This window comes from Chlorocebus sabaeus, chromosome 20 (genome assembly GCF_047675955.1).
Source record: "Chlorocebus sabaeus isolate Y175 chromosome 20, mChlSab1.0.hap1, whole genome shotgun sequence".
In the NCBI taxonomy this organism is placed as follows: Eukaryota; Metazoa; Chordata; class Mammalia; order Primates; family Cercopithecidae; genus Chlorocebus; species Chlorocebus sabaeus.
Window position 1 is genome coordinate 70,971,788 of NC_132923.1, and position 15,520 is coordinate 70,987,307.

At 35.0% G+C, this 15,520-nt stretch overlaps 1 protein-coding gene across 1 annotated transcript in view; it reads right to left on the reverse strand.

The window, feature by feature from the left end:
- PDE4B (phosphodiesterase 4B) overlaps positions 1–14,116 on the reverse strand; it is a 446,330-nt gene extending 432,214 nt beyond the window's left edge. The window contains exons 1-2 of the mRNA XM_007978423.3: positions 14,004–14,116; positions 8,503–8,741 (exon numbers count right to left, since the gene is read on the reverse strand). Of these exons, the coding sequence (XP_007976614.3) occupies positions 8,503–8,741; positions 14,004–14,045 (281 nt within the window). The 5' untranslated portion in view covers positions 14,046–14,116. The remainder of the gene's footprint in view (positions 1–8,502; positions 8,742–14,003) is intronic.
- Between the last annotated feature and the right edge of the window lie 1,404 nt (positions 14,117–15,520).

Sequence of the window (15,520 nt, forward strand, 5' to 3'; positions counted from 1 at the left end):
TTATGGAGGTCAGGTAATTAATGGAGTTTTAGCTCAGGTCCAACTCACAGTGGATCCAGTGGGTCTTCGGACTCATCCTGTGGTCATTTCCCCAGTGCATAATTGGCACATGCATTCTTAGCAGCTGAGAGAACCCCCACACTGGCTCCCTGACTGTTAGGGTGAGGGCTATTATCGTGGGAAAGGTCAAACGGAAGCCATTAGAGCTGCCTCTACCTAGAAAAATAGGTCAAATCAAAAACAATATTGCATCCCTGGAGGGATTGTGGAGATTAGTGCCACAATCAAGGACTTGAAAGACACATGGGTGGTTATTCCCACCACATCCCCATCCAACGCTCCCATTTGGCCTGTGCAGAAGAAAGATGGGTCTTGGAGGATAACAGTGGATTATCGTAAGTTTAACCAAGTGGTGACTCCAATAGCAGCTGCTGTTCCAGATGTGATAAAGATAATATATATAATATATATTTACATATATATTATATGTATAATACACATGTATATTTTAAGTAACCTAAGTCTACCTTCACGTGTAGTACATATATCTTAAAACAGAATATTCCCATTTGCTCCTGCTTGTTTATTTCACACTGTTGTCTTTCATTTCCCTTACCCCATACTATAATCACCCAGTATGTTGTTGGTATTGCTTGAAACAGCTGTTTTATATAGTTAAAAAAGTTTAGCTTGAAAAAACTAAACAATGTTATCTTATATTCATGTATTTCTCCTCTGGCACTCTTATTTGTGTAGATCTATGTTTCTGCTTTATATCATTTTTCTTCTTGGTGAATAAACATGCTTTTAAGATGCTCCTATAAAGTAGGTCTGCTGACAGTGAGTTTCCTCAGTTTTGTTTGTCTGAAAAAGTCTCCCTCTCTCCTTCACATTTGAAGGATAATTTTGCTGGTTATAAAATTCTAGCCTGGTGAAGGTTTTTATTTCGACACTTCAGATAATGTACTCTACTCTCTTCTTGCTTTCGTGGTTTCTGACAGTCCAGTATAATTTTTACTCTTGTTCCTCTATATGTCTATTTTTATTATTTGATTTCTTTAGAGATTTTTCTCTTTGTCTTTGGTTTGCTGTAGTTTGAATATGATATGCTTAAGGGTGTGTGTGTGTGTGTGTGTGTTTGTGTATGTATTTGGTATTTATCCTCAACGATGGATAATTACCAATACCTAGATCAAATAGCAAGAAAAAGTAAAAGAAGTGAAGTAATCAACTCCATGTAGGCCTACAAGTACGAAGGAAGAAAATACACTAAAATAAGATTCAGATTAAACTACTGCAAACTCAGATGTTTCTTTCTGAAAGGGAGATAAAACTATAAAGACACTAATATCTACCAGAAAAAATAAGGAAACATTTTATTCAAAGCCAAGAACATTCAGATACTGGGGAAATATAGTGTCTTCAGGAGCAAAAGTCAAAGAAATAGTTCCTCACCAGGCCCTTGGGAGCACACACTTAAGAATTGTCATCAGAAGCTTCAGTTTAAGAATGTACTAAAGGCAATTTTATAGCCAAAACAAGTGTGGAACGAAAGGACCTAAGATCTCCATAGCAAGTAGCTATGAAAGGTTTCTGTAATATTGTTAGCAAGGTTATCTCAACAAAATCTTTGCTTTAAAAATAAGGAAAAGTATCATCTTACTTTCTTGATGCTACTAAAGAAATATCAAGTTAGTAAGGAAATAGCAAGCCAAAGAATAAGGGTACGTTTCTTGCCAAAGGTACATAGTGGACACCAAAGCTGCTTTTGCCCTGAGGATATTTACCACACAGAGTAAAAGTTAACATCAGTCTGATGTCCTTGAGGGTCAAGGGGGAACTGTAATCAAAGCCCAGCCATGCCTGGGTGAGGCATTCAAAAGGAGAGTCTTCCCAAATTAAACCAGAATTTCAAAGGGCTATTTTCTCATTGCAAAGGTAAAATAGAAGTAAACACACCCCTACTCTACATCCAGGAGACTGCCAGAAGGGTAGCCTCAGTGATAATTCAAGCAGGGCCAGTGGTTGAGGGTGTGGGGTCATAGACAATGGACCTTCACAGATTATGATCATGTTTCAGCCAGATGATTGAGAAACCCTCTAATCAATCTACCAATGCCCCAATGCCCCTGTAGACCTGGCAGAATCAAGTGCAAATTCTCTATGACGAACCTTATTCTGATACCTTAAATTGTGCCTACAAATAATGTTTCAATGACATTTAATTTATTGTGGCAGCACACAATACAATTAAGCACACCTCTTAAACCTAATGTTGAGGGCAATAAATAAGTCAAATGCAAAAGAGTATACATTATGTGATTCCATTATGTAAAGTCCAAAACCAGACAAAACTAATAGATGTTGTTAGATATATGGAGGAGGTAGTGATGGGGTAGGGGCTCAGGGGGTGCATAAGAAGAGCTTCTCAGACACTAGTAAAGTTTTGTTTCTTGATTTTGTTCCTGCTTTTGTGGCTGTGGCCAATTTGTGAAATTTTATCAACATGCCCTCTTATGATATGTATACTTTTTTGCACACTGACTGTACTTTAATAAAGTTTTTTTAAATAGTAGTAAGGCATTTTTTTTTTTAATTTTCAGTTCCAGGGTACATGTGCAGGATGTGCAGTTTTGTTACATACAACATGTGCCACGGTGGTTTGCTGCACCTATCATCTCATTACCTAGGTGTTAAGCCCAGCATGCATTGGCTATTTTTCTTAATAAAGTTTTTTAAAAGCATGAGCAAAAACCATCAGAAACAAAGATAATAGAAAATAGAATCACTGAAAACTTTAGATACTAAAATGAGCAAAATGATAAAATAACTATTCTTGCTTTCTAAAGCTTGAAAATATCTGCAAAGCCATATACAACCTCTAAACTGATCTCCAGTGATCTCCACCTCCTTGTTTATTCCTTTGCAGAATCCCTTCCCCTGTGCATGTGTAAGACCTAATGAACAGAATATATAAAAGTGATGGGATGTCACTTCTAAGATTAAGTTGTCAAAATACTTTGACTTCTGTCTTGCTCACTCTCTATTGGTCTCTCTTTCCCAAAACACTTGCTCTGGAGAAACCAAACTGGCATGTTATAAATAGCCTTCACATGGGTCTATGAGCCCCACATGGCAAGGAACTGGTATTTCTAGTCAGCCAGAGCCAGGAATTGAGCCACTCAACAACCATGTTGGTGAAGTTGGAAGCAGATCTGCCCACCTTTCCACCCATGTACATGACTACGGTACTGGCCAATTACTTGATTCCATCCTTGTGAGAGAACCTGAGTTAGAGGCACACAGCTAAGCCACAGCTAGATTCCTGATCCATAGAAACTCTGAGATAAAAAATGTTAGTTATTTTCAGCCAGTAAATTTTGGGATTATTTGTTATGCAGTAATAGGTAGTGAATACATGCAGGGAATAGAAAACCACATAAGATTATCTAGTATATTTTTAAATACATGAATAAAAACTTTAAAATTAAAAAACACAATAATCAAAATGAAAAAATATATAATAGGTTTAATAACAAATGAGACATCGTTTGAAAAAAAATTAGCAAACTCGAAGGCAGATTAGAAATAATTATCAGAATGCAGCCCAGAAAGACAAAATGAGAAAAAAATGTGGAATAAATTAAGAGAAATGGAAGATAAATAAGTAAGTTTAAAAAATACATTTAGTCAGAAGTCCAAAGGCAGAGCAGAAAGACTGGCAGATAAAATATTTGAAGAGATAATGATAAAGAATATTCCAGATCTGATGAGGAAGATATAAACTCACATATTCAAGAAGTCAGGGAAATTTTATATAAGATAAATAAAAGGAAATGCACCCTTAGGCACAGTAAAGTTCACCTGCCCAAATCCAGAGACAAAAAAAAAAAAAAAAAAAAAGACAGGTCATCTACAAGAAAGACAATTGGAGTGACAGCTGATTTCCTAATAGTAACAACAGAAGACAAAAAGCAGGGAAAAAATAGTTTCAAAGTGTTGAAATAAAGTAAAGACACTTTCAGACAAACCGAAATAAATTCTAAAGAATTTACTTCAGGCAAAAAGGCAAGTAATCCCAGCAGAGGGTCTAAGATATGAGGAGGAATTAAAACCAAAAATATTGGTAAATATCTGGGAAAATCCAAATCAAACGGTGAATGCAAAAAAAAAATGCTAATGTATTGTGTGGTAAGATATATATAGAGAGAGATAGATAATTAAAATACATAAAAACAAACTGTAAACAGCGAAGGACTTGAAAAAGTAAAGTGTTCCAAGATCCTCATGTAAGAAGATTAAAGTTATAGATTAACTTAGATTTCACAGCCCAGAATTGGCTTATTATCTAAATTTGGTTATGCAGAATTGCATTGATAAATTTGGTAGATCAGTAACTATTTAAAAAGTGAAGTCCATCAGAGACTTGGTATTATACTAATACAATTTCTAAGGGTCTGACGAAACTACAGCCTTTACAGCGGAAGATGACTTAGGCTGCAGCTGGTTAGGAAACCCTCCCTCTAAACTACGCTTCAAGATCCTGCTAACAAAATGAGAAAATCAAGAATACACAGAGGATAAATTTGAGAACTTCATTTCTTTGAACTTCAGTTTACAACAGCAGGAAACTTTGAATTCAGATTTTTTTTTTTTTTTTTTTTTTTTTGGCGGCAGGGGTCGGGGGAATACACAAAAGGGCAGCAGTTGATATTGCGAGAACGGCTTCACAAAGACGGCAGTAAGTCGGTACTGGTATACTCCCGATATCTTCCTCTAAAGAACAGCCACATCCCTCACGTGCCCCTGAAGTTAAGGTGAAAAGATTTTAAAAACTGGGAAATGCTTGATATGCCTTGCAAGTGTCCAGAATGCCACCGGCATCACATTTCCAGCCTCTTTCTGCCGCCTTACTCGCTATTCCCCAGGGAGAATGAATAATTTCATCTTTGTTGGTATTTTCAGAAGGAGAAACTGGTCATGTACAATTCAGTCCTTCCCTCTACTTTCTCACGTGGGTACGATTTCTACAGATCCTCCATGCTACAAGTTTTGTAGGGGTAGGCCTTCTATATATGTGTGTGTAAGAGGTGAGGTGATCCTGCCCAGGTCTAGCATCTATGTAATTATAGGTTTCAATATTAGGAACCCACTTGCCCACAGACATAAATTATATTTTCAATATCAATTTTATCAGTATTAAAGATAACATCTTGCTTTCATACCTGAATTCCTCCTTCATCATATGTCCAAGTTGGTTCCAAGAACTCAGGAGGTAAAGTTTCCCTAAAACCTCCAATAATAGAAAATGCATAATTTTGGCTGCTCAGTCTAAATTTAACAATAAAAATGACAATAATAATAACATCAAAATAACCATTAAGAACAAGTGACTGTGCTATATGCAGAGCAAACCTTTTCTTTAATTTTCCTCATGACTCTGAAATGTAGGTATTACCATTTCCATTGTTTGTTCATTTTTGTTTTTTGGAGATTGTATTATAATAGAAACTCATCTGAAAGGCTACAAAATGGAAATCACCCAATAAAACTGGGCTTGAGTCCTTTCTAACTCTTTCTTGCTCCATGATAAATAAAACTACTATTCTGATATTTCAGGTCTTTTTGTTGTAATGATGGCCAGTTTTCTCCAAATAAACATATCCTAAAATCATGTTAATGTTTTTAGATAAAACTTTACATAAAATTGAGCAATACTTTTCACTAGAACTGAATCAAATTATTTCACTGTCTTTGATAGCTTGATCTAGAACACATCGTCCCATATTTATGACTTATTTAGCACATCAGCCAGGACCTCAAAGTCAGTTTTTGTCCTTGATAACTGTAAAAGCAATTATCAAATCCTAGAATCATGTCTTAGAGATGTTTAGTAGTCTAGAAAGGGATCAGCAAACTCTGGCAGGCCAAATCCAGTCTGCTGCCTATTTTTGTAAACAAAGTTTTATTGGAACACAGCAACACTTACTTGTTTACACATTGGCTATGGCTCCTTTCACAATATCACAGCAAGGATGAGTAGTTGTGACAGAGACTGCAAAGCTCATAAAACTTGAAATATTTACTATCTGGTCCTTTACAGAAAACATTTGCTCATTGCTGGTCTTGGCATGGAAATTGATTCCATATTCTTGGTACTCTAAGTGGTAAGCACAATTCTTTCTCTCACATAGTCGCAGGCAGTACTCCTTATCTCTATGAACTTTCATCAAGTTGATGGCAATAATCATAATTTGAACCCAGTTTCCTCACTTCTAGTCAAATCATTTTTTAATCAGATTCCTTCACCAATAATTCCACCAGTCTTCAGCTATCAGTATTTCAGTGGAAGCCGGATCTTCAAGAGATGTTCAGAAACGCTTTTAGTTACTTATATTTAAAAATAAATTTAGAGTTGATAACTGCATACTCTACTCTCATACTTTAAAAAGTAGCCAGTCAATTGAAATAAAACAGGCATGCTATAAATGAATTACTAATATGTGGTGCTCACTGACTATTGAACATGAATAATGGCTAAATTTTCCATTTCACCCTAAAATACTGACACCCAGAATAAGGCTACTGATACTTGAGACATGGTTTCTAATTTCCAAAAAATCTTTATTGGATAATGATCAAGAAGACAAAAATCAACATTTGCTGATTACCTACCGAATGCATTTTACTAAGCAAAAAACCTTAGATAGATTACCTCATTTGATCCTCACAATAGCCAATGAGACAAATATTATTGCCCTCCTTTAAAAATAAAAACATTCAACTAGGAAAGATAAACAAGCATGCCCCAAATGGCAGGGTCTAGATTTGATATTTTTAAGGAAGGAACAATTCTACAACTTCCAAAATGTCTTTGAATTAAATGAACTCAAACTTTACAAGGCACTGTACATTTTATCCAAGGTGTTTTTTAAAATTATCTAACAACAGATATAGCACCAGCACCCACCAAAACCAGACTCCTCTGTGCCAGTCTTCACCTCTTTGCTTTTAGATTGTGAGAAATTCTGGAGACTTCTGGAGAATAGTCTGGGATAGTAGTAGGGGCAATCAGAGAGCTCAAGAAAGCATATATTTACCAACTGGTATGAAAACATCTCAATACTTTAACAACTGGTAGAATTGTATCACTGCCAACTTGCTGAAAACTAAATCTAGAAATCTTTAAGACTCCAAATCCGTAATTATACAGATGCACAATCAAGACTAATCACATAAGCCATGTGATTCAGTACCCTATAGGGGAGCCCTACCCCTTTTAGTTCTCCATGATTGGCTATGACTGTTATATAATGTTAATTCAGCTGAACAGAAGATATAAGACAGTGCCTCTCAAATTTTTAATCCATTTTCTTTACAATGTTTTAGCATGATTCTCTATCACACGGATTGTCTGATTAAATATTTGATGCTATTAACCATGATACCTGGAGTTTCAGTGATCTAATTCTCAATGTGTCAGGTAAACATTAACTAAAGGATGTCAAGATGCCGTATATCATTATTCAAAGAGCACATACTGGGCTAGTCATCAGCCCTGGAGAGCTCAGCATGTGGCAGAGGTACATGGTACACCATAAAAATCATAGATTTTTAGTGATTTACTAGAATAATGTTGTACAATAATTTAATGTTTAGTCTTTCAGCTTGATAAATTATTTAAACAAAAAGCTATTTTAAAAGCAATACATTATTAATTTAAAATCATATCAAACCGAAAAATTATTTTTCATTTTCATGATAAATCTCCATGATATGTAAGCCAATCATTCTTGAAAAAGTATTTTAAAATGATATAGGAAAACAGAAGAGAAAAAGTGAGAATGTACTAATTATTAAATACATAATAAAGCACATATTTGAAGCAGTCATGGCACAATAACCACAATTGTAAGATTAGATGATTAATTTTTCAACACTAGTTTAAAATAGCCTCTTTCATAAAAATAGACTCTGCAAAACAGTCCCAGCATCTATCACAGCACAATTTTCATTGCTCTTTCTATTTACAAAGAAGTGTTTACTTTATAGATAATTACAAACTGAGATTAATAAAATGGGATGATAATAAAGACAAGTTAGGGATAAGTGTAGAGTTCAGCAATAAGAATATCATATACATATAGTAACTCATGTAATTTGTTTTTCTAAGTCAAAAAATACTGATGCACACTGTATAGCTCTTTTTAAAAAAAGTTAGATCATAAGCAGTAATTTTGCTATCCCTTTACATTAATGTAAATGTATCTCATTCCTTCCTCAGTAGCTTTAAATGAAGCATGTTCCTTCCACTCTGAAGAACTAGAAAATATCTCCACTGTTTACAAGACCTTATGTTTGATTCTAAGGGGAAACAAATTCTCAAAATGTCAATCGTCTTAGTTATTTCACAGAAAAGCACATTTTAATACTATGAAATTGTGTTTGGAGAAATTGGAAAATAAAAATTTAGAACTGACATTTGATTTTGAGGCTACTCACCACTCCTGGCTTACAGTTGTAATAGCAATGCTTGGAAGAGTTGTCAAAGGTAGTGTGGTCGGCCTGGAAATACCATCTCCCTCAGGAGTCCTTGCCCTTTCACTCTGTCTTTGAGACAGCGGTGGTAACTGTAAGTTTCCTGAGCAACACCTTCTTCCTCTCCAGAGGTCGATCCCAAGTGTGTTACTGGAAGAACTGTAGGATTTACTCAAGCTACATTCAAAATAATCTTTAACATTCTGGAGGAACCACAGGGAAAGAAAAAAAGAAGAGAAAGAAAATGAAATTCAAATGTTAAATGGAGTGAAACAAAAAACTAAATGATCAAGCTGTCACTTATGATGTCCTGATTATCTCACAATCAGAATCTAACATTGATGTCAAAAGCTTAAGAGAAAACAATAGAAAAGGCTGATTCTCAGCTTTTGGAATAAACTTATCCGTGCATATTCCTCAAGATTTTTAGGCATATAGATAATGTTTACCAGTTGTAGCATGTGGATTGGAGGCCTCCTTCCTTCCTTTCTATTTTTTTTTCATAATTTGCTAAAATGATATTAGCTAAAATTAAAAATATATTTTGGAAATCAATGTTATCATTCTTCAACTATGGGAACAAACTATGAGAAAATATAAAGTTTCTTGTTCAGCATTTTATGTATTTATTTATTTTTTGAGACGGAGTCTTGCTCTGTCACCCAGGTTGGAGTGATCTCAGCTCATTACAAACTCTTCCTCCTGGGTTTAAGTGATTCTCCTGCCTCAGCCTCGCACATAGATAGGACTACAGGCACGCGCCACAATGCCCGACTAATTATTGTATTTTCAGTAGAGACGGGATTTCACCATGTTGACCAGGCTGGTCGCAAACTCCTGACCTCGGGTGATCTGCCTGTCCCGGCCTCCCAAAGTGCTGGGATTATAGGCATGAGCCACTGAGCCCAGCCATTCAGTGTTTTAAGGTAAAAATATTTTGTATCTTAGAACAGTGGAATGTTGATAATTAGAGGTGACTGTTATGTTCTTATGAAAGGTCTTCTTACAAGTGGAGATATATATATATAGATATATATCTATATATATATATAATTTTTTGGTCAAATTGTGTAAAAATTCAGAAAAAGAAGTATACTTTATCCAGTCTTGAACTGCCATGTTCAAGTACATGCCCTAATGCTGACATTAATCATATACTTTGTGAGAAGACAAACACATTGTGCTATACTCAATGATACAAGTTATTTATTCTTCCCATATCTTTTGGTGACAATGGGTCCTGAGATTGTTGGGAGCAGGAGGCCCTAATGAGCCTCTTCCTGGTGTACCATTCAAAATAGCTGAAAGACAGAAAATGTTATAGCCCTGCAATGGCCACTGATACCAACTTAAGGTTTAAAAGTTAGAATTTTCACTGTCCACACCTGGCTAGCAGAGAATAACAGAAGTCCTAATATCGGGCTAGTCTCTCACCTAAAAATTACTCTGTGACCCTAAAGACAGGTATTTCCTACTAGCCCTTCAGACTCGAGTTAGGAGAACCTGCGACTAGACCTCCTAAAGTTTAAACAAAGTTCTTTACCCTCCGCTCCTCCACTCCATGGCCCCTCTCCTAATTCATACAAGGATAATTAACTCAAGTTTGAGGATCTAGCTGTGTTAATTCAACACACATTTGACACACATCTATTATTATTGTGCACTGTGCTGTTTAAGAAGGATACAATAGCAAAAAGAGGAATAGTATCTTTTCTCATAGAACATATAATCTAGTGATTTATACTTATCTGAGGCATGTAAGACTATATTTTGATGATAGAAATCAGGGCAAAAACAGGTTTGACAATTTTCAGGAGCCCCACCCTCCATACCAGAAAATGGGATACCATTATATTTTCTTTGCTTGACTTATAATTTTAAAATACTATTTATTTGAAATTCAGTAGAACCACAGTTCAGTATCAGGAAGAAGACAAAACAATTTAAAATTTTCCAGAGTTTGAAACATTCTGGAATGTATCAGTATTTCACTGTTTAGTAATTAGTTATTATATTAAATCCATTGTAGGTCTGGCACTTACTGTATGGTGTGTGTGTGTGTGTGTGTGTGTGTGTCTACATGTGTAAATTAGAAGCTAAAGGGAAAAACTAATATATATGCTTATTTTTTGAAAGACAAACTACTTTAGGAGACAAAATATATAAAACTTTCCTGAAGAGATTTAAGAAAAAACTAAATGAAATCATAACTGTAAATCAGTCTAGTTCCAAATATGCATGTAAAGAAAGCACTGGTTATCTGGAACGCAAAGTCTTAAATATATACTTTATCTCTTATGTAAGAAACACCATGCCAAACAACAGAAATAAGGATACCTATCATGTAGCTAAACCACCAACCACCCTAGCCTCCTAATGTGATTATCAGATATTTTTCTCCTTTAGAAAAAAGAACTATTACCAATGAGGTTTAATTGTAGTAAGTGACCTAAATGGGTACTATTTGGTACTTGTTATTTGAAAAACAAAAAAATCACACCTATCACAAAATATCTCCCACACTAATTTGCGAACAAGCTCTAATTTTCAAATTTAAAATCATTCTTTAAGTTAAAAAGATTTGTTCCAGAAGACCTCAGTTAACATTAAATGCATTGCCACAAAGTAAGAGCATAATGGAATAGCTTGTCAGAAATTAAATTCAAGATGAAAACTTAATATTGTTTTACAAACACTAATTAACTCATGCAGATTTATTCATAATTACTTCGCACTCTATAATTCATACCAATAATTTATACACCATTACCCTAAAATTACTAAAAACCTCATAGTAAAATTTAGTTTAGTCAATTCTCAATTACTGATTTGTGATCTTGAACTTCTTTTCCTAAATTTTCAAAGATTTTGTGGAAAGGAACATTAATTTGAATGTTACCTCTGGAAATCACAACTTTTAAAATGCATCATGGTTTCCAAAATTCACCTGATAATATGAATAATCCCTAAGGAAAAATCTAGTTTTGGCTTATCCTTCTGTTTCTGAATAATTGTTTGTTTAAAAGTCAATATTCTTGCCAATAAAATTTGAAAAGGTTGTCACAAAGGAAAAGGTAGTGTAAAATCTTGCACCTAAGTAGAAGTTTGCAGAGAGGAGGGGGAGGGGACACCAAAGGACAGCTCTTTGTGATAGCCCCATATTGAAACCAACCAAGTTGGGACCATTGAAATATACAGATGAGAAATGCTGGTGCTTAAGTAGTCAAGGTTTTGTTGCTGTTATTATTTGTCTTTTGTTTTTTCTATTTCAGTCATTTTTGAAGCATTCTCTACTTTTTGAATTCTTCTGGTTAAACTCATAGTGAGAAAATGGAATAAGGTATTTTTAAGGTCTCCTACTGGGCTTTGGTACACATTCAATTTGGACCATAGGACAGAATTTTTTAAGCCTTATGAAATCAGAAATGGAAATTATGGAAAGCAGTGAATGGCAGTCAGAGTCCCAATCAAAGCTAAACGTCATGATACTCCATGAGACAGTAATGAAAGCAATTTTTTCTTCGAAAACTGTGATTTTTATTGTTGGCAGTCACCATCAGTTACAAGAGTAGTTTTTTGGAGGTAATTATTATCACTCTTACTATTTTCCCTTCTTTGAAACAATCTCCTAATATATTTGCATATATAATTTCTGTGCTTAGAAATGCAAATGAGAGTCAAAGGTGTAATGTTAAGTTTTCTAGTAGCTACATTTAAAAAATTAAAAGAAACAAGTGAAATTTATTTTCATAACATATTTTACTTAGCCTTGTATATGCAAAATATGACATTGCAACATGTAATATTATCAAAAATTATTAATGAAATGCTTTGTATTGCACTGTATATTCAAAATCCAAGATCTATTTCATGTTTACAGCACATTTCCATTCAGACTAGTACTTAACAGTCACATGTGGCTAGTGGCTACCATAGTGGACAGAGCAAATCTAGGTAATATTTATCCAATATGGTGGGGTTAATGTTCATATCCATTGCATTTTTCCTGCAGGCAACCTTCCTCTTGTTTTGACTATGCCCACTATTCCCTCAGGGAGGATCAAGATTATTATTCAAGGATGCAATGAGAAAGAATTAATGGTTTGTCCATCTTTTATAGATGGAATGCATTGATCAGTTTTATTCTTCCAAAAAAACAAAATACTGGCGCACACAGTATACAAATAGTATTAAGGGACAATCCCAAGGCTTTTTTTTTTTTTTAAGAAAAAAGTTTTCTAAATCCCAGAAGTTTTCTTTTAGATATCCTGAGCAACGTTGTTACTGAGAACTTAGACTGTAACTTAAAGGAAATGCCCTTCTAGTCCAAGAGCTAGGAAGGGAGGAAAAAAAAAAAAAAAGAAGTAAATGCTGCCACAAGCGACAGAACAGAACACATTAACTAGGTTCTTTGACATGCAAAAAAAATAGAAATGGCAATGGAAAAGGAGTGTATTTTGGAAGCAAGAACCTAAATAGCACACCTAACTCTCCCTCTGCACTGTGGGTCCTACAGGGAACATGGAAGAAAGCTGAGAATTAGTTCTAACATTCCTGCCAAAGGTTTTGCTGCGGTATGAGGCAAAGGGCCCACAGGGCCCACGGGGTGAGCATCTGTGAAATAGGAGCTTAACAAGATGGGTTATTACAGAAAACAAGGAAAATTACTTTTCCTTCTTCCCTCCTTTCTTTCCTTTCACATATCTGATCAGCAGCACATAATTTTTAGCTCAATTACGAACAGTAATTGGGTAAAGATGAGACAATTAAAGGCACACTAATGAAGGACTGGTCAGTTGAAAGCAAAGAGATAATTAAGGACCAAGATCCAAAGCTATAGAAGATAGTTTACAGATTTCTTCAGATGATTTAGATCGGGGCTTTTCAAACAAAGTACATACCTATTTACTCTGCTATCCTGTTAAAATATAGTCTGATTTGTAGGTCTGAGGTGTGGCCTGAGATTCTGCATTCTCAATAAACACCCAGGTAATGCTAATGCTGCTGGTCCAAGGACCACACTTGAATAGCAAGGCCTAGGGGCTATGTATATCACAAGTTTCTTACGAGTAGTTGTCAAAAACCCCACCACAGGAAGTGACTTTCAAGGGTTAGCTGTACATGGGTAAAAGTGTGGAAGAAAGTTATCAGAGAACTGATCATGCAAGCAGTGTGGAAAGAGGAATTATCTGAGAGTGAGGATATGGGCGTAGACTAGAGATTGGTGGTTCTGTGATTGAAAACCATAAAAGTGAAACTCAGCCCATTTCCAAGATGCAAAGAGGGTATTGCTCCTGCTGTCCAATTCACAGAATGCCAGATCCAGGTGTTGGCTATGCCCATGTCAGAAAAACACCTAGTCACAGAGTGGTGTGTTAAACACCCCCAGCTGCCCTTTGAATAGAATTATCCAGTGACTTCTTTATTGAACAGACCGAACATGATTGGGACCTTTTGGAACTTACATCATCGGCCGTCACTGTCATCACACTCCTGCTTTTCTTCATTATAGAGGTGGAAAATATCCCCTCTTAGGATGTCTGTTATTCAATGCAGCTTTGCTGACACTTTTTAATACCTACAGGAGAAAAAAAAACACACAAAAAAAACAACAGCTCTGTATCCTCAAAGAAAAATATGTGGCATACTCTCTAAAGTAACATTTGAAATGTGTAACATGTACATGCAAAACCAAACATCATAATTTACCAAGCCAATTAAATTTGATATGCTGAGAAAAGAGCTTCACAAAATATTAATACAAAAATCCAAGAAATTGGTACAAAGCTATTTGGGAAAAGATAGTAAGAATAATAAGTAACAATTAGGCTCTCAAATAATGATCATGAAGAATATAAAAATAATATGCATTTTACACAGATGCTTTATAGTTTACAAAGTATATTCCCATAAAATATTTTATTTGATGCTTGCAACAGTTTGTTAGACTATTTTCATCATTTTTTCTAATAAAGGAACAGAGAGAACAATTATTTGGCCAAGGTAATATAGCTAAAACATGACGAGTTCAGAATTTAAAGAATATGACTGCTTTATACTGTCAAAAAAGTAAAGAAAAGTAAACCAATACAAAATATATATACATGAAAGAAAAAAACCTTAATCGTCATTTTTACCACCAGTTTAAATCTCTCATATGTCTAGTGTATAAACTAGTAGGCAATTATTTATCACAGAAAATTCTAGCAACCAGTAGTTAGAGCTTGAATTTCTTGGTTTAAGTCACAGAAATCTAGCTATTTTGAGATACAGATGCTCTAGTTCATGACATTTGCTTTGTGTAGATCATTGGAAGTCACTGTAGAAACAAAGAACCTCAATCACACTACCAGAATTTAAGGGTGCACTCTTATCGTAGAAACCAAAGGCAAAGCAGTCACTGGTTTATGAACACTCAAAGGGAAGAGGGTGGGAGGGGGGTAAAAGGTAAAATAGTATCTACTGGGCACTGTGTTCACTATTTGAGTGATGGGTTCACCGGAAGCCCAAACCTCAGCATTACTCAATATATCCATGTAACAAACCTGCACGTGTACCATTAAATCTAAAATAAAATTTTTAAAATATAAAGTTGTCATACAATAGACTACAAAACAACACAAAGAATTGTGTTTGCAGAATTTAACTGAAAAAAGATGTAATATAAAAAATACAAAATCCGAGAAGTATTAGTCCATATGATGGTTTCACAAGGTCTTAGTACCAAAAATATCCTGTATTATTGCTGAGCTCAAGGACTCCTATATATTTTTTCACTGTGTCCTTTTAACCCTTAATGCATGCTTTATTTAAAAAGTCTGCTTCTCTAGCATGAAGATATATATAGATTAAGAGCATGATGAAATTGTAGCTGTGTGACTAGGAATACTAAGTAGTGGCATTGTACCATCACCCAGGAAACCAGGGTTGAATTTCTAACACATAATTTGACTACATTATGCAGGAGTTGGCAGTGAAACTG